At 33.2% G+C, this 26,249-nt stretch overlaps 1 protein-coding gene across 1 annotated transcript in view; it reads right to left on the reverse strand.

The window, feature by feature from the left end:
- Window positions 1-11,209: 11,209 nt before the first annotated feature.
- LOC114336730 (chondroitin sulfate glucuronyltransferase) overlaps window positions 11,210-26,249 on the reverse strand; it is a 43,168-nt gene continuing 28,128 nt past the window's right edge. The window contains exons 6-7 of the mRNA XM_050647286.1: window positions 21,144-21,312; window positions 11,210-11,583 (exon numbers count right to left, since the gene is read on the reverse strand). Of these exons, the coding sequence (XP_050503243.1) occupies window positions 11,312-11,583; window positions 21,144-21,312 (441 nt within the window). The 3' untranslated portion in view covers window positions 11,210-11,311. The remainder of the gene's footprint in view (window positions 11,584-21,143; window positions 21,313-26,249) is intronic.

Raw genomic sequence — 26,249 nt, forward strand, 5'->3', positions numbered from 1 at the left:
AAAGAACAAGAAATATGTATGTTGGTGTATTATTGTGTAATGTTTATGACATATGAACTTTTAATCTCAGAAGCGGAGTAAATATCTGACCGGTGTTCCAAAAATTGTTTTGAATCAGATAGTAGGCTACTTATGTAATATATGATAATTATATGTCGAAAGCGTTTTATTTATACAGTTACCCGCTAGTTAGGAAAATTAAATTATACCGCCCTAAATTATACAGTCGCAGCTTTATTATGTGTAAGAGTGACAACCCGTTCACACTTGTCGTTTGTCGGATCCGTATTTCAATTGGAGGTTCCAGTGGCAGATCATTTTATATGGAGCTATTCATATTGAGCGGCCGTGGAGTAACGGCATATTCGCTGGCCTCATACGCGAGTGCACGTGGCTTCGAGCCCTGCCTAAGACAAACCATTTTCATTTCCAATAATGACACGAGCGCCATTATCCGGTGAGTACCAATCCCACAAGGACAGAAACTATTTTGATTTAGTTCTAAGCAATTTAGTCAAGATGGATATTTGAAAAGGCATTTACATATACACACTGGAGAAGAGCCTTATAATTGCAAAATTTGTTTTAAGCAATTTAATCAAGCAAGTAGATACTCAGAAATCATTTGAAAGTGCACACTGGGGAAAACCTTACAAGTGTGAAATTTGTTTTAAGCACTTAGTCAATTAAGCAATATCAAACACCATTTGAGAACATACACTGCAGAAAAACCTCACAAGTGTGAAATTTGTTTTAAGCAATTTACTCAAGCACGCAAATTGAAAAGACATTTCAGAGTGCACTCTGGGGAAAAACCTTATAAGTGTGAAATTTTTTCTAAGCAGTTTGCTTTGAAAGGTAACTTGAAAAAACATTTGAGAGTGCACAAATGAAAAATGTCTGACATTTGATGTAGCATATGATTTGAAACCACATATGTACCGGGTGTCCCAATAAGAATGGCTCTCGGCCATATCTCAGGAACCGTTTATAGTACAGCTTTAAGAAAAAAATATTTATAACAAAAGTTGCCTCGGGAAAAGCCTGGAAATTATTTTCATAATTGTAAATGCACCGCTAGAGGGCGTAATTGAATATCAAAAATTAAAAAATCAAAATTTTACCAAATTTACCTAATGAAAGAGCACTGGAAATCCAATTATCGTATTCTTCATAAAATTCTGCGCATATTTGATTTCACAAGTTTAAGTCTACCTTTGCAAATAAGAGGTGGGGTGAGTGGGAACCTTCTTATGAAAAAATGGCTGTAAGTCCGATTCTGCTAAATCGAATTTTCCATACTTGGTCTTGGACTTGTAAGAGTCTTATTTTCGAAATAGCCTAGTAAGTAATATGCCAGCTAGTAGGCGTTATTTAATTATTTTCGGAAATCTAGTTTTCTTTGGAGAATATTAAATACAAATATGCATTTTTAATCTTGTATTACAAAATTAGACCAAATATTAGCAACATAATACCGAAAACCGCATGACGATACCTTTTTTCTGTCTCGAGATATCTTAAGTAACGTGTAAATTTTAAACAACTGTTAATGTCACCGTTAAACGAAGTTAAGGAAAAGTAGTGTGCTATGGAAAAAACAAATAAACATTTTCCAGATGTAAACGTATCCCTAATAGCACACGACGTCCTTTGGACGTCCAAAATAGGTCCATTTTTGGTCCTTACGTCCATGGACTATAAACGGACGTCCTTCGGAAGGAATAAATATGGACGTCCTTCGGACGGAATAAATGTGGACGTCCTTTGGATGTCCGACGTTGAACGTGCTTTGGACGTCCATACTGGACGAAATACGGACGTTTTATGAACGCTTATATATTATATTGGACACATTATACCAATTACGGGATCAAATAGCAAAATAATTCAATAAAATATTAACTTACGCGTTAACTTTACGTTAATGAAATACAGTCAAACCTGTCAGTAACGGCCACTAAAATGAAAGAACTATTGGCCGATATAGAAAGGTGGCCGTTATTGCCAGTTTTTGTAGTCTAGATATACAGTAAAACTTGTGTTACTGGCCACCTGATAAAATCGGCCACCTGTACTAACGGCCAGTTTAAATATTCCCCAAACCAATTATATCTAGACTACAAAAACTGGCAATACCGGTCACCTTTCTATATCGGCCAATAGCTTTTTCATTTTTAGTGGCCGTTACTGACAGGTTTTACTGTAATTGGTTTGGGGAATTTTTAAACTGACCGTTAGTACAGGTGGCCGGTGTTTGCAGGGGGCCGGTAACACAGGTTTTACTGTAGTTTAAATCGAAAAGATTAAATCTTAATTCAAAATTGTATATACAATTATTACAATTATAAACAAACTATATAGTTTAATATCCAAAAAATGTTTTTGATTTTATGTAATGTAATGAAAATCTTATTTGTAAATTATTGGTTACAATGTTTAACAATAGGAAATATTCAAGAATAAATAAAATAAAAGTTTAATCCTAACAACCAGTGGTGTCATGGCAAAATTAGCAGTGCGGGAACGCAGTGCCGGAACGCACTGCTAATTTTTGTTTACAAAACCTAAATTCTCTATTATTTTTTTTTCTTTTCTTAACCAGTGCGGGAACGGCGTTCCCACGCGTTCCCACACGATGACACCACTGCTAACAACACAAAACATTCCAGGAATGTAGGTACTACCGTTCTATTCCGTGAACATCTATCTGATTAAATTATGGGTGGAAAGTTACCACAAGATATTCTATGAACATAGTACATGTCTTCCTGGAGGGGTAAAATTTTCCATTACAAGATTTTAAGAGAGGCCATTTATTGTACTGTTCAATTTGCGTTCATTTTCAAATTTGCCGCGCGAGTATCTATGTAGCGTCTCGTGGTCATTGGTCATCACATTTCATTTTCATAACATAACCGATAACCTAAAAATTTAGTAAAGTAAAAATTTTGATTGGAAAAAAGTGCATCGATAAGGGGGTGTGGGAAATGGAAATTAGTGGCTTTTTTGCTGTACTGTCTGCTAGTTTTTGCTCTGGGCTCTGGCTAGATCTCTTGTTTAAACAATTTTGTAAGTATTATAAAATCCGTTTTCAATTTTCTTTATTCTTTATGAAACGAATCATTTATACATGCATATTATTACCTGTAAATAGGTACCTATTTCTTTTGATTTTTAATTGTAAAGAATAGAAAAATTACCGTTCATTTTAATTTTTTTTAGAATCAGCTGAAAGTGGCCTACAAAAAAAAACCAAGAAGGAAATGTATAGCCTTGTGGCTATGAAAGGCAAAAGAGAGATATAAAAAGTGTATTGGCTAGTTGGAAGAAAGTCCACATTGTCCATGCATAATAAGTTATTACTTTATCAACAAATATCAAGAAGATAGCAGGGTCACGAGCATCAACTTCATAAGTTCAAGAATATCGAGGAAATCCAGCTCCTCGATACTACTGGGCAAACTAGAAGATTGAAGAGGACAAATCCTTTTGAACTAGTTTGAGTGATAGGTGATAGTGAAAAACGGAGCATAGTGCTTGTGTGCTGTGCCTGTGTATGTTAGAATAATAGTGCACGATCTTGTTAGATTAGATAAGAGACGCTATGGGGTAAGCTCTTCATTTTAAGAAACAGTAGTAATTTAGGTTAAATTAAAATTGCTCATTGGTCAGTTATGACCAGATTGTTTTTTTATGTTTGGCAAAAAGGACTTAAGTCAGAATTGCACATTGATAATGTTTTGATGATTTCTGGACCAGAAAAAAACTGTTGTAGATGTAAACTGTATGTACAGTAGAATCTACTACAGTACTGTAGAAATCATCAAAACATTATCGATGTGCAATTCTGACTTAAGCCCTTTTTCCCAAACATCAGAGAATTGTAATGTACAATAATTCTCCTATCTGCTTTTTCATGAATTTTGTAGGAGACGAAAAACCATTTTTAGGATCATCTGCTTTCACATGTAAATTTTGACATGTTTTGTAGTAAATAGATAGTTGAATTTACTACAAAACATGTCAAAAAATATATGAAAACAGGAGGTGACTATAAAAAAAGTTTTTAGTCTCTCTTACAAAACTCATGAAAAAACAAATCGGAGGTATGTCACATCAGTGACTAAGAATGTCTAAAAAATATACTTTGATGTCCCAAGAACCAAATATAACCTACAGTCCATCTAATTTACTTACTGTTCCACGTCATTATCTACGCCAGAGATCTAAGTTGACATAGTTGCCAAAGTATAAAAAGATCCTGAATCCATTTTAAATCAAATATGTCACATAATTATTGTAAACGTGGATTATACAACAAAACAAATTAATATTCAATGTAAATAAGTAAAAACTTAAGAAATAGAGAACAAGAATTAAGTTATAATCTTTTAAGATTTGCAGTGCAAGAGTTTTTGCACTGCATTGTTAATAATTAAAAAACGGCTCCGAACTCTTGGCAAAAAGCCGGTAGGTTTCTTTGTATAAGTATGTCTACAATAACAACTAAAAAAGTTGTCAGATACCTCGATTATTCCAAGTCGTTATAAAATTAGGTGAAATTTATATTTTTATAGTAGAGGATCTTTTTATAGTAAAGTAAATAATAAAAACAGTAAATATAATAAATAAAACAGATACTTATAGTAAAGAATATAAACAAATATGAAGTGTCATCACCGTAACTGTCAAATAAATGTTACCAATTTATTCTAAAATGTCACCTTCGTTCGATTACAGTTACAGTGTGATCCGAACAAATCTGCTTCATAAAAACGCTTTATAATCCATTTATACAAATTAAATGAAACATATTATTGTGTATTTCTTTAGGTTAACATTAATAGAAATCTTCAAATATTATTTCTACGCGTATATAATAAAATATGTCTAGTGGCTGTAATTCCAGTGTACTCGGCAAAGTGATTCTAAAAAAGAACACACCTACCGCCTAAATATTTTGTGTTGGTATCATGCGACCTCACAGGCTACGACGCGGATGACGCGCAACTGTTAGTAAATTAGACGAAGTATGTAGATATATACAGGGTGTAACAAAAATACAGGTCATAAATTTAATCACATATTCTGGGACCAAAAATAGTTTGATTGGACCTAACTTACCTTAGTACAAATGTGCACACAAGAAAAGTTACAGCCCTTTGAAGTTATATATATATATATAATAGCACCAAGGGTCTTAGAGGCCCATGGCTTGAAAAGTTTGTTTTTTTTCTTCATTTTCACGTTTCTTTATGTACTGAGATCTTCTCTGGCTTGATATGTGATTTTTCTCCATTCCTTCCTGTTATTCATTTTTCTTTTCTGACCCTGTAGCACCATTCTTTCCAAATCTTTTTCGACCTCTTGCTTCCATCTATTTTTCGGCCTTCCTCTTCTCTTTCTTGAAGCTGTAGTGTAGTTTAGTACCATTTTTGGAGTCCTCGTGTTTGGCATCCTTTCAATGTGACCTCGCCATCTAAGTCTCTGTGCCTTTATCACTCATTTGAAGTTACAAGATGAAGTGATTTTTTCCAATATATCGAAAACTATTAGAGATTTTTTATTGAAAATGGACATGTGGCATTATTATGGCAGCAGTATCTTACGAAAAAACTATAGTAAAATTTGGACACCCCATAAAAATTTTATGGGGGTTTTGTTCCTTTAAACCCCCCCAAACTTTTGTGCACGTTTCAATTTAATTATTATTGTAGTACCATTTAAACACAACGTTTTAAAAACTTTTTTGCCTCTTATTGCTTTTTCAAAAAGTCAATTTTTATCGAAATATTTTGAATATTTGTCAAATCCACCACATATTTGTATATGGTTAAGTACGATTATGGAGACTTGGTAATAATATGCAGACTTATTTATGCTTTACATTTTTAGGGATATTTTGAACCATATTAAAAAAGAAGCCAGATCTCGATAAAATGTGCCTTATCGAAAAAATACAAAGAGGCAAAAAAGTTTTAAAAACATTCTGTTTAACTAATGGTACCTCAGTAATAGTTTAATTGGAACGTACACAAACATTTGGGGGGTTTAAAGGAACAAAACCCCCATAAAATTTTTATGTAGACATGTTAAAAAAGAAGTCACAACTCGATAAAAACTGCCTTATCTGAAAAATACTAAGAAACAAAAATATTGAATTTAACTAATGGTACCACAATAATAAAATTGAATTGGAACATACACAAAAGTTTGGGAGGATCTAAGGGATCAAAACCCCCATAAAATTTTTATGGGGTGCACAAATTTCACCATAATTTTTCTTTAAGATATTCCTGCCATAATACTGCCACATGTCCATTTTCAATAAAAAATCGCTAATAGTTTTCGATATAATCGAAAAAATCGATTTTCATTTTGTAATTTCAAAGGGCTGTAACTTTTTTTATGTGCATATTTGTACTAAGGTAAGTTAGGTTCATTCAAACTATTTTTGGTCCCAGAATATGTGATTTAATTTATGACGTGTATTTTTGTTACACCCTGTATATACAGCCGATTACGCACCACCTTAAAAATTGGGCATTTTTGATGTCTCGAATTTCCTAAACCTGTTGTTGCATCTAAGTGATTTTTTTATAATATTCTAGCCTAGGCCCTAGGCTATAGGTTAAGTACCTCCTTATGCTTGTCATGCACGGGGAGCTATACTGTAATATATATTATATCACATCGCACTCTATAGTAATGAGTGAGCCTGCACATATGGAACCATTTGTTTTCTGTCTGCAGGCTCACTCATTACTATAGAGAGCGATATGATATAATGTACATATATTACAGCATAGCTCCCTGTGCATGACAAGCTTAAGGAGGTAACCTATAGCCTAGGCTATAATATTATAAAAAAATCACTTAGATGAAACAACAGGTTTAGGAAATACGAGACATCAAAAATACCCCATATTTAAGGTGGTGCGTTAATTTCTTGGAGAAGTGTATTGTAATTTAATGTAAATAATGTAATATCCAATAATTGTAATTTAATATAAGATGTAATATAAGTTCCTAAAAAAATATATTTTTTATTTCCCACGACATTAGATGGATGTTCGGCAGCAAGACATTGGACCAAACTGGGACGTCCTATGAAGGCCCAATTGACGTCCACCGAACGTCCCTTCGGATGTTAAGTGGACCTCCATTGGGCGTTTGGCAACGTGGCATTTGGACCAAAATTGGACGTCCTGTTAAGGTCCAATTCACGTCCCCTAGAACGTCCGGTTAAGGTCCAATTTACTTCCGATTAAGGTCCAATTTACGTCCGATTAAGGTCCCATTTACGTCCAATTAAGGTCCAATTTACGTCCTATTAAGGTCCAATTTACGTCCGATTAAGGTCCAATTTACGTCCGATTAAGGTCCAATTTACGTCCGATTAAGGTCCCATTTACGTCCGATTAAGGTCCAATTTACGTCCTATTAAAGTCCAATTTACGTCCGGTTAAGGTCCAATTTACGTCCGATTAAGGTCCCATTTACGTCCCATTAAGGTCCAATTTACGTCCTATTAAGGTCCAATTTACGTCCGATTAAGGTCCAATTTACGTCCGATTAAGGTCCAATTTATGTCCGATTAAGGTCCAATTTACGTCCGATTAAGGTCCAATTTATGTCCGATTAAGGTCCAATTTACGTCCGATTAAGGTCCAATTTACGTCCCCTAGGACGTCCGATCAAGGTCCAAATTACGTCCGATTAAGGCCCAATATACGTCCCCTCGGACCTTAGATGGACGTCCAATGGACGTTCGGTAGCGCGACATTTGGACCAAAATAGGACGTATAAAGGACGTTCCTCGGACGAAAACGGACGTCCCTAAAGTCCGTGAAGGACGTCCATTGGACGTCCTTGTGCTATTAGGGATATAATTAATTAAAACAACAATAAGACAAACAACCCTATAAAATATAACAAAGAAATAAAAGCAACTACTTATACTTATAGTCTTAGTGCCTGCCTATAAATGTTCAAATTGTTGACCATTTTCGATGCAAGCATTTACTCTTTCAAGAGTAGATTGAATAGCAACATATTTAACTGTTTTATACTTTTATTTATGGGGACGGATTAAAGACCTTGTTTTTGCCGCTATAGGCCCACTACTCGAGAAAACATCTAAAATCTAGAGAATACGAAACGCCATTCAAAGCATTGCGAAAGCACAAATTGAGACTGCTGTTCAATCTACTCTTGAAAGAGTATGTTTGCATCGAAAATGATAGGCAACAATTTGAACGTTTAGGTCGTCAATAAGTAAGTCGTTAGTTTTATTTCTTTGTTATATTTTATAGTGTTGTTTGTCTTATTGTAGTTTTAATTAATTATATACGTTTACATCTGGAAAATGTTTCTTTGCTTTTCCATAGCACACTACTTTTCCTTAACTTCGTTTACCGGTGACATTAACAGTTGTTTAAAATTTACACCTTTCTTAAGATATCTCGAGATAGAAAAAAGTTATCGACATGCGGTTTTTGGTATTATGTTGATAATTTAATCTAATGTAATACGGGATTAAATTTGCATACCTACTTGTATTTAATATCCTTCAAAGAAAAGTAGATTTTTTTTTTTTTTTTGAAAATGGCTTTGGCAGAGCCAATTAGCCAGACTTGTTTCTGATTGATTGCAGATTCATAGTCATAAATTTCTTATAACATAAGTACATTCTACAATTTTATTTTTATAGATACATTGGTACATTGTGTAGCGAAACACTTTTTTTTACTTCTTTTTTATTTTTGTTCCTTTTTTTTTCTTTTTTTTTTTTTGTTATTATTTCTTAAAATAATTAAATAACGCCTCCTAGCTCGCATATTACTTATTAGGCTATTTCGAAAATAAGACTCTTACATTGACGAAAAAGACCTGTTTTCAGCAAGACCAAGTATGCAAAATTCGATTTAGCAGAGCCGGACTTGCAGCCATTTTTTCATAAGAAGGTTCCCACTCACCCCCACCTCTTATTTGCAAAGGTAGACTTAAACTTGTGAAATCAAATATGCGCAGAATTTTATGAAGAATACGATGATTGGATTTCCAGTGCCCTTTCGATAGGGCATCGAAAAAAATGATCATTAGGTAAATTTTGTAAAATTTTGATTTTTTAATTTTTGATATTCAATTATGCCCTCTAGCGGTGGACCTAATAAAAATGAAACAAATAAAACACTAAAACAATTTTTTTTGAGTTTTATAGCAGATTTTCGAAATGAAATACACATTTGTCGGACCATCAACTGTCTAATAGACCTCCTGAGAGTTAAGGGATCATTTCTAATAATGTTACAAGAATCAATAATTTTATCAATTACTTAATTCTTGTCGGGTCTTGATATTTTCTCGATAAACCATTTCTTTTAATCGACAGGGTTAAAATCAGGTGATCTAGGGGTCCATGCATGAGACCCTCCGCGTCCTATCCACCTATTTCCATAAGTTCCATGAAGATGTTAACGAACAGCAACCAAGAAATGTGGTGATGCCCCATCGTGCATAAAGTACATTCCTCGGGCGGCTACATTCGCAAGTAGATTCAGCAAAATATTTTGTAAGAAATCTAAGTACACAGCATCTGTCAACCGTGCATTAAAGAAATAGGGGGTCTATTAGTTTTCTCTCAATTCCGACAGAGGGTGCTCAGTTTCAAAGATGGACGATAACTCTAGGAAAACAATTCATTTTGTCATTTGACCTCACAGTTCTAAAACGTTAAATTAAAATCATTTACACGTTTTGCCACTAAGACATCTTATATCTTAAAGACAACTCAAAATTATTATGTTTCATCTATAATATGCATTCATTAAATTTTGATGCTAACTGTACTGATTTGTTTTTACCTTTTTTTCATAAAAAAAATTTGGCCCCCCGATAATCACACAGCGTTTTAAAAACAATATATCTAAAAATTTTTAATTTAGTTAATATGTACAGTACAATTTATTTTACACTAACGGATGACAATTTTTAATTAAATAAAAACTGCAAATTATGTAGGTGAATTTATTTTATAATAATTGTGTTTTGGAAATTATGAGGTGGTCGGAATATTTTGCATGAGAGTGTACATTCTATGTACAGAATATATACTACATTTTATTTATTTATTTAATTTTGCTGTCGCTTAAACATTTAAAAATACTACGTTTAATACAAACGTTAAATTCACAAAATATGTGATTTGGCATTGGTTAGTTTACTACGTCATTACGTAGAGTATAATAGGAAAGAATACTGAGGAACACTGCAATAGTTTTTTTAAGTCGAAATCATTGTTAATTACAACATAAACTGACCGAAAATATGTACACATATTAATGACAAAGTCAATGTTTTCCCAGAGTTGATGCTTTTCAAATTCGCCACCAGATGTCGCCCACTTTGCGATTCCTTGCCAATTAAATAAATTACATAGATTATTCTTTTTGTGTCGATTAATTTAATTAAAAAAAATTGGCACCTTTATAAATAATTATATTAATGTTGTTCTGAAGCTATTTCCTTGTGGCATTTTTATAATCAACTATTTTTAATGGGAATAAGCCACAATTTTACCAAAAAATGATTTAATTAACGTTTCGAAGGCCAAATCGGGTTTCGTTGTCAAAATACTACTAAAATTAACAAAAATGTTGCTAAGTAAAAAAATTCTTCTAATAATTTATTTAATCTGACTCGTTTATATTGGCAATTGAGACGTATATTATACATTTTAAAGTAGAAGACTTTAAAATGATATCGCCAATATTTATGAGTTGCGTTCCTGGGACGACTTTACTGAGAGATAGTTCATTCGATTACATGAAATCAATCCCAACTCAATGAAACGTTAATAAAATCATTTTTTTGATAAAATTGTGGCTTATTCCCATTAAAAATAGTTAATTATATTAATGTTTATACTACTGAATAGAGAATTGAATAACCTTTTAAATGATCTAGCACACGACTCTATTCTCATTTAATAAAATCATAATTTAAAATAAAAATCGACCTGTTTCGGGATTTTTGTGTGATTATATTTTGAGTACTATTTATTGGCTTCGTAATTTATGTCTGTTCGTCATTTCAGAATTTTTCCCCCCAATGGACTCGAATCTGTATCTTTTTTATGAAAGAATCCTTACCTGTACTCACCGAGGTTTTATGCAGAGGTTCTATTTGCAGAAAAAACAAGATATAAAAAATATCAGCTTTATTTATTAATATTTATCCACAATTTAAAAAACAACATTCAAAAATATAATACTATACAAAATATATTTGTCTCCAAAAACAATTTTTAAAAAAGTTCAGTAATCTTATCCTTCTGTAATAACACTTTAGCAAGTTGAGCTTCACTTCCTAAAAACAAATTTCTCTTTTTAAGGTTCTTTTCTTCGTGGTATTTGATTTTAAGATTCATTTCCGTTGCTCTCATACAATGCAACTTTTCATGATATTTAAGGAACATCTCAAAAACGTTTCCAATATCTTTATGTTCCTCGTCAAGAATTTTTGTAATATCGTTGTCGATTCTTATTAATGGGATGATATGTTGATGTTTTTTTCTAGCTAAAAATAAAAAAAACTAGATGAATACATTTCATATAACCGAATTAAGAAAATACTTTCGAGATATAAAAAGGGCGATCTAAAAAAGAAGTATTCGCTGTGTGCAAGTACTTGGACGGGATACGAGAAACGATCATGCGCTAGTGGATCTTGAGGGTGATTTAATTACTTTTCTCTGATGCTAGGTCACTTTGTCTTACCACCCCTAGGATAAGTAGGTTTTCAATTATTTTTTGGATGGGCCTAAAATTTTTGTTTTGTTTGATGGCTCTCGGTTTGTCTTTTTTTAGGATTATTGAATTGATATTTATTTTCGTTTGGGGGGGGGGGTCATGACTCCGTAACTCCCCCTGTGGATCCGCCACTGATGGTATTATTTAGTTTAGATTTGTAGATTAGGGTGCATCGAAAAAATAAAAGTTGGAAATGTTATATCTAATGGCGTGAAAAAGTTGCTAGTGTTATTTTTCAGCATATTAGTATTTTTAATTTTTTTTTCTAAGCGAATTTTCTTTAAGCGGAGAAATCTTGTAACTTTCTTACCATATTTCTCAAAATAAATAATTCATATTGTTTATCTATATGAAGACTATAGATAGACACTATAGACTATTAAGTTCAATACTATACAGTTGTTTGGCTTTATTGCATGTAATTTAAACCAAGACATACATAGTTGTTTTTATGTTTTTTGTATATTTATATGTACATGTTTGTCTCTTTTTGTGATTTTAGCTTGTAGTTTGTATTGTGAAGACTTTTTGTACTGGGCGTGAAGATGAGTCATATCTTGTAAGACTCGAGACCGGTTGCCCCATGATTATTAATAAAATACAAACTTAAGATTGCGAGTATTGACTCAATTCCTATATCCAATTGTATAATGGACTCGCATTGGCAACCCTTTCATCATTTAACAAATTGTCAGTTTAAGTTCTATTCGTTTCCAACTTCTAAGCACAAATTAATAAATACAAAGAGAAAACTTAAACTACAAAGAGAAAGGTGAACTCTTTTCTTTGGCCCATCCTGGGGAATTTTAATTACCCTGCCCGCAAACGTTCAAATTTTGACCATTTTGATTTTTGACCATTTTTTCAGGCCTGTAAATCCTATATGACGTAAGTCTGCAACTCCAAATTTTTACTCCTTATTCTACTTGCTAGGGGCTAACATTCAGCCAAATTTAAAAATTTGTCATCCGTGACCATCAGAGATATAAGGGGTCAAACTTTGAGATTTTTCAAAAAATTATGTTTTTGAGATTTTTTTTGAAAAAATTTACTCAAGTCTCAAAGCTCAAACTTTTTTTATTTAAAGTATGTACGTATGTCTTTTGCAGAAAAAAATTACAAACCATTATCGGCTTGCCTTATGCTGTTAAAAAAATGCTGAAAATGGAATTTTATCAGTTTACCTCTTCAAACTTTGAGGTTCATTTAAGGCCTTAAGGTTAGTTTGAAATTAAATAATGCTATAGGCCGTTTTTTTAGAGCATACTTTTCTAAAAAGTTTGGTTTTTGATTTATTGTTCTAAGACAAACCTCAGTGAAAATATTGGCTAAAGAACGAAGCCATGTTTTCCGTGAAAATGATCGATACGCTTTAACAAAAATGGGCGTCATCGGCAAACTAAATTTTTTAAAAATAAAATAACTGGAATTATGTACTCTCTATGGACTGAAGTTTAAGAAATAGAAAAATAAAAAATATTAAAAATAGTCAAGCAACCAACTTAAATTATATTGGACCACTTGGCATGGATTGACCCATTGTTAATGACGATTCCATTGACTCTGGCACCTTCACGACGATCTTCAAGAGAAACTCTGATTATATGTTCGGCATATGCATTAAATAATCGGGGAGACAAAATGCACCCTTGACACACTCCTCGTTTTATGTTTATGTAATTGGTGTTTCCGTTGTCTCTTCGAACGCATCCTGTGTGGTTCCAGTATGTATTACTTATGATAGCTACCTATGTCGTGTCCGTCCTACTTCTTTTACTTCAATCAATTTTTTACAAAAAAATAATTACTAAAATTACCAGACAGTTGTGTGTGAAATTAGCGAACCGACCATCAAGGGCGTCGCCAGAGAGGGGCAGGGGGGGGCAGCTGCCCCCCCCTAGAGGTTAACGTGCTCTCCGGTCACCCTGATATTTAAAACGATAACTCTATCGTGCTGTACTACTTATCTATGACTTTGAGCGAAGAACTTCCGAAAGCAGCGGCAACACTGGTTCGCGAATGAAATCCTCTCCACTTCTCGACCTTCAGCGGATGAACGGAACGGGAACGGACCTGTTTTAGTTTTGTTACAGCCGCTTTCGCGTAGATATAAGTGAAGTGTGATTGATTTAAACGTGGTATTTGTGCCTTGTGGGATTTGTCTTACGTTACATTTTTTCAGTTGCAGTTTAACTTAAATACATGGATATCAGGAAGTTTTTTGGTAAGTATGGTATATATGTATATATATGTATTATATATGTATTTGCCGTATTCGGTGTATATGTATGTTGAATATATAGGAGGCAAAAAAATATCCTTCGGTCGGGAGGGAGATAAAAACAGGGGGATGGGTAGGTTTGTGAGAGCCCAAGGTATAAATTCAATTTATTTTTTCTTTGCAGAAACTTTGAAAAGAAAAAAACCTGAAGAAAGAAGTGAGAGTGACAGTAGTGGTAGTGACAGCGATGGACAAACTAGTCATAAAAAAGGGACGACAACAGCAGATTCTAATCTTCAGAATTTTGATAAAATCACCAGCAGTGTGATCAGTGCTAGTGCACGTTCTTGCAATAGTTCTGTGACTTCGCCTAAGCCAAGTTGCTCCAAAGGTATGGTTTTATTGGTCGGAGTTAAAGGATTAACGGTCGCATGAATTTTCACTCTCGGCAAAAAAAGGGGGTTTGGTTTATATGTCTGTCTGTGCATCTGTCCGTATCTAAAGGTACGTTTTTACAGCGTTCATCGCCGAAAGATCGTCGCTGAAGCTAAGCGGTGATTGCGGTGTACTGCTTGTGTGGTACTTGTACTGGCGTGTTTCGTTGTTTCAGAGTTTTTTATTTGAGAGATTTTTAGCAGTTTGTGAAGTGAAGCTTGTTTTTATAAGTATGTCTCATTTAATAATTTCCTAATAAATGGTTGTTTATCACAATATTGTGATATAAGAAGTATCCTTCTTTTTGTTTTCTTTTAAATATTGCATGTTTTTCTAATCTTGGAGCACTTTACATTTCTAACATTTCTTCGTCCTCTATTTCCTCTGCTAGCAGCTATTTTACAAATAATCCAGTAAATTACGCTCCAGTAAAAACGTACCTTAAGCAAGCACAAGACGCAGCTACGTTCTATTCTTATTTCTCTCAGTAAGAAATAAGAAATAATATATGTATTTATTACAGATTTGGATGATGAGGTAGATGTGGATTCAACAATAGATGATAGCAATGAAAATGACGTCGGTCGATTTGTAGGTCGAGTTGCGACTTTATCAACCGAGCGGAAAAAAGAATTACTTGAAAACTGTTGGATACCACCTAAACAGTACGACTTTGCCCAAGATGCCCAGCATCAGCATCTAAAAAGAAAATTCAATCATTCCTGGTTGCAAATGTACTCACCATGGTTAGCATACTCCCGCCAACAAAAAGGAGCTTTTTGTAAATTCTGTACACTATTTCCACCCAATCTGAGCTCCGTTAGAGGTGTTTTAGGTTCATTCATTATAAGGCCGTTTTGTAAATTCAAAGATATTCATGAATATTGCAGAAAACACGCAGATACTCACTTTCATAAGACTGCATTGGAAGCAGCTAGGTTATTTCTTGCGAATATGCCGGTGGATGTGCAAATTAACAAATACTCTCAGGAAAGTCTTGAAAAAAATCGGAAAATTATAAGATCGATTATTTCCTGCATTGCTTTTTGCGGATCCCAAGACCTAGCATTAAGAGGGGCAAACTATGGTGATGGAATTCTGGAAGGTTTGTATAAGATGCGGATTGACGCAGGAGACACGACTTTAAAAAACCATCTTGAGTGTGGAAAAAAGAATGCAAGTTACCGATCAGTGGATATCCAGAATCAGATTATCAGTATTTGTGGAGATGTTATTAAGGCGGCTATAATCAAGAATGTGAAGAAATCGGAAGCATATAGTATCTTAGCAGATGAAACAGCGGATATATCTGGTAAGGAACAGCTCTCAGTTGGCATAAGATATTTTGATGAGGAAACCAGAAACATTGAAGAAGTATTCCTCGGATTTGCTGAGCTTACAGCTTTGGACGCAAAATCGATCGCCACGGCAATAGACGAATTTCTGACAAAAGAGGATCTCGATCCAGATAAATGCGTTGGTTTGGGATTCGACGGTTGTTCTACGATGTCTGGAAAAGAAGGTGGCGTTCAGGCTATTTTGCGTAAAAAATACAATAAAGCACTATTTTTTCATTGCTCGTCACATAAGCTCAACCTGGTTATCAATGACCTGAACGCTCTGCCTGACATCCGGAATACAGTTGGGACCATCAAAGATATAATTACATTTTTTCGTGAATCGGTTCTAAGAAGAAAATTAGTAGCCAATATTGCCAAGTTGTGCGAAACAAGATGGAGCGAGAAATACAAGAGCATCAGAGTTTTTAAAGAGAATTTTTGTGCTATAATGGAGGCACTAGAAACCCTGTCTCGAGATGGCAATAATGCGACAAGGAAACGTGCATATCAGCTCCATGCTGCAGCTTCCAAAGTTTCGTTTGTTTTTAGCCTTGTGTTGATAGCCAAATATTCCGCTCTTTTAGAACCCACTGTAAACGTGCTCCAATCAGTCTCTTTGGATGCGGTTCAGGCATCCCAGCATATTGGTCGTATTTTAAACCTAATCAAAAATCACCGTGAACAACCCGAAAAAGTTACAGAAGAAATTTTCAGAGATGCCACTACTATTGCGGAAAAAATTGGATTGGCGGAAGATATGAATTCAATACCCCGTACTGCTGAAAGACAACAACACCGTAGCAACCACACGGCAAAAAGCCCCTCAGAATTTTGGCGTAGGTCCATAACAATTCCTTATTTGGACTCAATTATAAATTCCCTTCAAATAAGGTTTTCTGAAGAAAATAGACCATCATTTACTTTAACAAAACTACATCCTGCGCAAATGAAAAACATTTCTTTGGAAGAACTTGAAGAAGGTTGCGAGGAATTCAAAAATTTTTACGGTCTTACAAATATTAAAAATGAGATAGAGCTTTGGAAAAAAATATGGGAGGAAAAACCAGAATCTATCAAACTGAGTATGAGTGTTGTGGAAATCCTTAAGGAAACGGAAGATTTTTTTCCTGAAATTAAGAAGGCTTTGAAAATCCTTGTTGCTTTACCTTGTACGACTTGTACAGTTGAAAGGTCATTTAGTAGCCTTAGGAGAATCAAAACCTGGTTGAGGAGCACCATGTCTGAAGCTCGACTCAATGGCCTCGCTATGATGAGTGTACACAGGCAACATATTTTCAAAAACTTAAACGATTTCGTCAACAAAGTGACCAACGAATTCGCAAAGAACCCTAGAAGATTATGTTTTAATTGATTTTATATATAGATATTTTGTTAGTTTTCTATTTTTTTTATTAAAACATTTCTTTTTTGATATTTCTCTTTTATGGTGCCCCCCCCTAGCTTACCGGCTGGCGACGCCCTTGCCGACCATATTAAACCAATAGTTATATATGGAAGCGAAATATGGACTCTCTTGAGAACTGGTGGAAACCAATTATAAATCTTTGAGCGCAAACTATCAAAAATATAATATTTGCTCCAACCCATTCCAACAACGGTCTGTGGAAAATGCAAATGAACATGATCTACAATAGGCTGCATCGAAAAAGGCGAAAAAAATTTTTTTTTTGCGATGGAAAAGTAATACCTCACAAAAGTTGCCCAATCAACTGTTAAGTATTCTGGTAAAATTTTTTCGAAATTGGAAAACATCTTCTGACCCCCCAAGACAATTAAAAATTTTGAAAAAATGTTAACAGACGACAAAAATTTTTATTTCGAAACGAAAATGTAATAGCTCATAAAAGTTGCTTAAGGCTATGGGTACATAATTCGCAAATATTTTACGTGTACCCCTACTTTTTCTGTCTTTACACGGCAAATTACGTGTAGTAAAATTCACACTGGTATGGATATGTAAATATTACTAGAATGTCATTCTACTTGAAAATGTCATCATTAATTTAAAGAGATGGGTTTTGAATGTTCTTGGATAACTGTTATTTTTATAATTGCAAATTATTAATTCAGTTAATAAATGTGATAAGTTTTTCACTAACTATGTATTCAGTGAATGTAATAATTTATTTGTACAACAAAGACTAATACTCAATCGGGAAAAGAGGAAAAGTTTTAAAGTGATTTTTTAATAATATATTGTTATGGAACGCTTACAAATTTGAACATCTTTAACAACAAAATACTTGGATCACGATCACAGAATATATTATCCTGATGTATTCTCTGCTTGGATCTTCCACAAATAATACACAATAAATAACTTTTTATTAAGTTCACGTCTTAAATCAATTATTTATCAAATACACTATATATCAATAATATTTAATCAATAACTCAACATATTCCCGATGCAATGTCAAATATTTAAAATTGTCACTGATTGTCAGTGTCTGACTGACAATATATATGCTGACAATATTATATTCGGCTGAGTGCGTTGTAAGACAAAGATAGATTTGGAAAATATTACCACGGGATTGTGTTCATTTTTTTCAAATCCTGAAAAAACCAATAAATATTTTTGAAAAATTTAAACGCAGAATGAAGGACTAAATTATTACCGAGGGCCGAAAGTCCCTTAGAATAAATAAAAAGTTTATTTTGAGTGATATATTTGAAATTAAAAATCACACTAAACTTTCTCTTAGTTTTTCACCCCTGTAACTTATTAAAATAAACATTATAGAAGTTCTCAGGGACTTTCGGCCCTCGCTAATAACGTAATCTTTCATTCTGCGTTTAAATTTTTCAAAAATACTTATTAGTTTTCTCAGGATTCGAAAAAAATGAATCCCCATTTGAATAGCGTTGCAGCCGAAAATACGTACCGATCCTCTTAACACACTATTTAGTATTTTAGTAAAATTGCGTTGAAATAAAAAAATATTTTCTGCCCCCCACGGCAACTAAAAATTAGAAAAAATACATTAATATGCGAATTTCTTTTGTAAGGGAATTGTAATACCTTATAGAACTTGAATAAATAAATTCGGTTTAAATTGGAACATATTTTCTGGTTTCACAACGCAATTAAAAATTTTACTTAAGAAAAGTGTACTAAAACATTCTTTTTATAACAAAATAGCCTAACTTATCCGTCTCCCTGACGTCACCCAAGTTTTTTAATACTAAAATAAATATAAAGCAAAGTACAAAATTAGGTATATAAATAGTACAAAAAAATATGGTAAAAGCATTCTATTCGAAGATGTCTTCCGATTTAGCATTAAAGTGGGGCATAGTTTTTCTGGAATTAATTCGAGTTTTTATAAATCCATCCCTCGAATACGCTCCACAAACTGCTAGAGAAGCTTGTGTCACAAGTTTGACACATCGTTCTACACATTGTTTGTGGCAGTGATTTTTCTCAATCTCAATGGTAAAAGGGTCTAAGTTAGGATTCTTAATAAAATCTCGCAGATTTTCACTCGAAAATCTAGAGAATATAGATGGTTCTGTAAGGTGATATTCTTGTTAGTTAATTAACTCAAAGTAGTCGTTTCAATCAAAATTTTTAAGGAGAAAGTTTGAAGACCCTCACGTTTTTGATTTGGTCACTGGCAAACTTCTTTTGATGTCCAAGGGGTAGATCATTTGAATGTCGCAGACATACAAACCACTGTAGCGGTTTTTTAAGATGTTCTTCTAACAGCCGTATTACATCACCCTTAACGCCAGTATTTACGACTGTTTCGTCACATGCAATAGCTGGATTTGATACTTTCTGATATACCAAACAGCGGATACCCATATCCGAGATATTTGCACCCTGGCTCATGCACAAGTGTTATGTGTTCTTCCACGATCGATTGACCATAAAACTTGGTACTGTTTTTTACTTGAGCTAAAGTTTTGTCTTTGCGTCGGTAACTTTCTTCTTTTACCGTTGTTCTCTCTGATTATATTTGTTTTTGTTTTCCCTATCAATCGAGCTTATCACCATTTTTCTGGTACCTCTTTGATTTAATAGAAATTCGCGCTCATCCAGAGGCACTTTTTGAGATTTGCTACAAAGAAAATTAATCAGTGTCACATTTGCGTGCTGCAAGATCGAAACGTGTAGTTTTACTTTTGTTCTTAAAGCATTGAATTTTATTTTTGTAAAATTCACTGTTTTGCCTGTTCTTAAATGGTTTCATAAGTTTCATATATTTGTCATAGTAGGCTTTTAAAAGCTGAATAATTCTTGTATGTTAAATTATTGGAATTAAAGCCTTTTTCCATATTTCCTCCAATTTAATTGCAAACTGTTCGGCAATACCAGAAAATTCTGGCTCTTTCTTGCTGAGTTTTTTATCCTCTTGCAACCCCAAAACTTCATCGCTTGTTTGTATTTCGGTAAAACATTTTCAGGTATATTTGGCGGATGCCCAAAAATGGGGCGGTCCTCAGCACACCTTGATTTTAATCCCCATGGTCCTGGTTTATCTATTTTAAAAATCTTTAACTTACAAACAAAAATAATAACAAAGAAAGGCATCGCACCAAACATAAGTGAAAATTACACGCACGGACTCACGAAGTGGGACATTTCAAAGGAGTTGGGAGACTGAAAAAACATATAAAACTTTAAATATCGTTTAAATTTGTAATTGACAACATTTTAAGTTTTCTTTAATTGATCTTAGATCGACTTAGCACATATTTTATTCCAAATAATATAAATTGAAATTTCCATAAAAATCAGATATTTAATAAAATTCAACGTCGTTGGGGGACAGAAAATTCGCTTAGAAAAAAAATTAAAAATACTAATATGCTGAAAAATAACACTAGCAACTTTTTCACGCTATTAGATATAACATTTCCAACTTTTATTTTTTCGATGCACCCTAATCTACAAATCTAAACTACATAATACCATCAGTGGCGGATCCACAGGGGGAGTTACGGAGTCATGACCCCCCCCCCCCCCCCAAACGAAAATAAATATCAATTCAATAATCCTAAAAAAAGAAAAACCGAGATACATCAAACAAAACAAAAATTTTAGGCCCATCCAAAAAATAATTGAAAACCTACTTATCCTAGGGGTGGTAAGACAAACTGACCTAGCATCAGAGAAAAGTAATTAAATCACCCTCAAGATCCATGACCCCCAAAAAATTTCTGGATCCGCCACTGAATACTATTACTTGTAAGAATTATAATATGAATATCATAAGCAGGCCAAAACCTGCGAAAAGTAAAATTTTTTTAAATATTAATTTTAAAATATTTGTAATTGAATATTTTATACACAACACTTACCAAATACGTAATCTTTGCCATAGAAAGATATGTATTTATACTCCTCTCGGTCAAAATGTCCAGATATTTTGTTAACATCGAAGGTAGAAATTTGTGACACCCTTGGATTGTACTGCCGAAACGGTACAGGGCTGAATATTTGAAAACTTTGAATTGTATTCATTCTAACCTAAAAAGGAATATAATTTTGATTTTCTACCATTAACATATGCTAAAACGAGTTTAAACTCAGTCAATATACCCTGTTTTTAAACCAGGAGGAGTGAACTCAAAAGACAGATTCACACACAATAATGTCACTAGAAAAATCACCATTACATCTTCTTTTTTGGTTGATCATGTGGGCTTCCGACGGTAATTCATAAATATATTATACTAATTAATACGTCGCTAAAGAGCTCTAAAAATAACTGTATTTTATATAATATCATCATCACGTAGTGCTACAACCCTGGGTGGGTCCTGGCTGACTGTACAACTTTTTGAAGATATTCTTCTTTAGCGGCGAATCGATTGAGGGTAAAATTTGATTGATCCGCGCGCATGCGCACACCGAAAGTATGGTATTAGTTGTTATACGGGCTCTGATTGGGTGTTGAAATTTTGAAATGATCTGTCAATAATTGTTCAATATGGAGGTTATCGGTAAACAAAAATATTGTATAATATTAGTTTTTATTGATGTGTGGACAGAAATAAAATCAAATTTATAATTATAGTGACTTTTTAAATAGTTTTGAAAAGCCGCAGGTACGTAATTCTAAATGTTTCAGTTGGAAATACCTAATAGTTTCAATACCTATCTATTTGGAAAATGTAAACAAAATAATGTAGTTAACTATTAGTAGGCAATGCTTTAATTTACATAATCTGATTACGAACAAACTTTCTACAAATCTTCATCTCATATATCGTTTTCTTACTCTATATTTTGTTGTATTTTATTTCGACAAAAATCAAACTAATAATTTTATTAAATTCATATAAATTTATGGTGTAAACGTTTAGTTTGTGTATATTCCCACATGACGTATACGAGAGTTTGGTGCAGTTTGAAATGGCATCAACTTTCGTACGGCGCGGTAGACGTGAAGTGGGTTCAAGCCCCAAGCAAGTTATTATTTTTTTATTTTTTTTTATAGATTTTATGATTGTAAGTATATTATTATATAATTTTTGAAGATATTCTTCTTTTTTGAAAGTGGTAGATAAGAAAGTTAGTTTGATTTTTAAATAAAATAAGTACAAATAACCTTTTAAGTATATTTACTTCGTTTAAATTACCTATTATACAGGGTGTCCCGAAAAGATTGGTCATAAATTATACCACACATTCTGGGGTCAAAAATAGTTTGATTGAACCTAACTTACCTTAGTACAAATGTGCTCATAAAAAAAGTTACAGCCCTTTGAAGTTACAAAATGAAAATCGATTTTTTTTCAATATATCGAAAACTATTAGAGATTTTTTGTTGAAAATGGACATGTATCATTATTATGGCAGGAACATCTTAAAACAAAATTATAGTGAAATTTTTCCACCCCACAAAAATTTTATGGGGGTTTTGTTCCCTTAAACCCCCCCAAACTTTGGTGTACGTTCCAATTAATTCATTATTGTGGTACCATTAGTTAAACACAACGTTTTTAAAACTTTTTTGCCTCTTAGTATTTTGTCGATAAGCCAGTTTTTATCGAGATGCGGCTTCTTTTTAATATGTTTACATAAAAATTTTAAGGGAGTTTTGTTCCTTTAAACCCCCCAAATATTTGTGTACGTTCTAAATAAACTATTATTGTGGTACCATTAGTTAAATACAGTATTTCTAAAACTTTTTTGCCTCTTAGTCTTTTTTTGATAAGTCACCTTTTATCGAGATGTGGCTTCTTTTTCAAAATATACCTAAAAATGTAAATTATAAATAAATTTTCAGATTATTAACAGGTCGCTACAATCGTACTTAACCATATACAAATATATGTGGTGGATTCGACAAATATTCAAAATATCTCGATAAACACTGGCTTATCGAAAAAGTACTAAGAGGCAAAAAAGTTTTAAAAATATTGTGTTTAACTAATGGTGCCACAATAATAATTTAATTGGAACGTACTCAAAAGTTTGGGGGGGTTTAAGGGAACAAAACTTCCATAAAATTTTTATGGGGTGCACAAATTTAACTTTAATTTTTTTTTAAATGTTGCTACCATAAGAGTGCCACATGTCCATTTTCAATAAAAAATCTCTAAGAGTTTTCAATATATGAAAAAAAATCGATTTTCATTTTGTAACTTCAACGGGCTGTAACTTTTTTTGTGTGCACTATTGTATATAGGTAAGTGAGGTTCAATCAACCTAGTTTTGACCCCAGAATCTGTGGTATAATTCATGACCAATCTTTTCGGGACACCCTGTATAATAGAAGAATATTTTCTTACGTGCGTACAAAGTACACACACACATTCTTTTTTTTCAATTTGTTCGGTTTTCCACCAACCTAGGGTCAAATGGAATGTTCATTTTCCGGAGATCTGTTTGGCTGTTATCTCTCCATCGCATTCTGGGACGTCCGAGTGGTCTTTTGCCTGTAGGAATCTCCTCCCATCGAACGAAAAATCCTTAGACACATATATAAGGGGGTGAAATAAAATGACGTATGGCGCAGAAGATATAATTTTGAACTATACGCAGCATACAGCGAACCCGACGTCATAACATCCATAAAGATCGGACGTCTGCGCTGGATGGGCCATGTTGAACGAATGTTGGAGACCGAAACACCAAAACATATAATGAGGCAAACACCAATAGGGAGAAGGTCAAAGGGAAGACCCAAACTTAGATACATGGAGCAAGTGGAACAAGATCTGAAAACACTTGAGATTACCCACTGGAAGAACAAAGCAAGGAACAGAACAGAATGGCGGAAAATCCTAGAACAAGCCAGGACCCAAAAAGGGTTTCGCTACTGATGATGATGAATCTCCTCCCATACCAGTCTTACAAGTCTCTCGTTATGAAGTCTGTGCACGTGGCCTGCCCATCTTAGTCGCTGTGATTTAATTTCTTCACTTGTTGCTGCTTCCACCTTGTTGAAAATGTCTTTTATGGATAGGATGTTCAACGAGATTAATGTCTTCTGCATATGCTAATAATAGCTTGGGACCTTGAACCGATAGCAGTTCTGTTTTTATTTCGGCCGACCTCATGACTTTCTCTAATACAAGGTTAAAAGGTAGTAAAGATAACGCACCACCCTGTTTAAGTCTACTGTTGATTTCAAAGCTGCCAGACAGTTTATTATTTAGACATCGACGGCTTCACGACAGAAAGGCATAAGCGCCATTGACAGTTTTTTTCGGGAGACACAAAAAACGTTTAATATCGCTTAATATTTCTTTTTATTACATTTTTTTGTCATTTTATTATTATAGAACTGAGGCATTTTAACTTATTATATATTAGTTATAAAACAATTATTATAAACATGAGATATTTAACATTTTGGTGCTTACGCCTTTAATGTTAGGTTCTGTGGTGTTTAGGCCTTTTTGAAAGGCGGTTACCATATTTGGAAAAAAATATTTTGATCAAAAAATGTCGCTTAGGAACTTGTACGCCTTTTAATTTTACGGAAGTATAATAAAAATGAAGAATCAATCTTTTCATTTTAAAGCATAACAGTTAAGTAAAAATAATACAAAATAAACAATACGCAATATATTTATGAGTTTCTAGAGTTATATTGGTGTAAAAAAATATACAAAATAAAGTTAATTTAATTATTACGTTATATTAATTATAACAAGAAAATAAACTGTATTTTTAAAGAATTGTAAGCAAACACGTTTTTGTACATCATTCTTCAAAAAAAATATTGATAAGTTAGATTACGACGTAATCAGAAACTGTTCTTTTTCTCTTTACAGGTATACATTAACCCAACCATTAATGAAATTTTTCTTATCTAAATTATTACCTAGGTTCCAAAAATTTTAAAAAAATACTATTTCTGTCCTCAGTGGTAAAGCTATTACATTAATTGACACATTTTTTGCCTAAACATGGATTAGGAAGCAAAACTTTTTCAGCAACGAGTTCGTTTTTATAATTACAGTAACTTTTCCCCAAGTTACGTAACTTTCGTTGACGTAATAAATTAGTTTCCTTTTTTTTTCTCTCTTTTGTCCTCTACCTTCAAGTTGAGTGCTTTGAGATGAACTACCTGATGTTTTACTAGAAATTGAACCAGTTGATGAGCTAGAACTAATGCTGTCAATTTCAGTCTCATGTTTAAGAAATACTTTCAAGGATGATGAATCTGATTCGGAGTTTAAAGAATCATTATGTTGTATAAAATCATTACAACCTATCTTATCATTAACTAACGGACTAAATACTATTACGGAATTATTACTACTATCATCAGTATCATCACTATCTGAGTAAGGTACAAGCTTTTTATCACAGGTTAATAAATCACTCTCTTCTTCGACAGTCTCATCAATGTTCGAAAATAAACGGCTGTCAATATTCAAATTTGGACTTAGAGAAAAACTGAAATCCACAATGGCATCATCATCTAGAACAGAACTAGGCATTTGGAGTTCTTGTTCATGGTCTTTTAGTATAGGCTCTAAAAGAACATTATGCTTTAGCGCTTCATTGAGGACGTCATTTTCAGTGGAAAATGAACCATGGTTTTTATTATTTCCGCTGGATTCCTGCCCATTACTATCCGGATCCTCAAAAAAATGGATTGCAATGCAAGATTTATTATTTTGTGCCCCCGAGAGACCATTCTAAAAACAATAAAAAAAAAAGAAGTAAGCGCCATTCAAATGTTAGCTTTTTAAAATAATATTACTACCAAAATATAACTTTAAAACTAAAAAAAAAGAAGACTATGAAACAGAGTAAATATATATTTTATTTAGGTTCAAACCTTATTTAAGTCGGTTAAGTAGTAATTTTTCTATGGCAAATTTAAGTCATAGTGTATTTTAAATAGCCAAATAGCGGTTAGATAAACGAAAAATTTTTTTCTGAAAAGGCGTAACCGACAGTCGGTAAAATTGTAGATTCTTGTGGTATATTATGATTTC

Source organism: Diabrotica virgifera, chromosome 3, assembly GCF_917563875.1.
Source record: "Diabrotica virgifera virgifera chromosome 3, PGI_DIABVI_V3a".
In the NCBI taxonomy this organism is placed as follows: Eukaryota; Metazoa; Arthropoda; class Insecta; order Coleoptera; family Chrysomelidae; genus Diabrotica; species Diabrotica virgifera.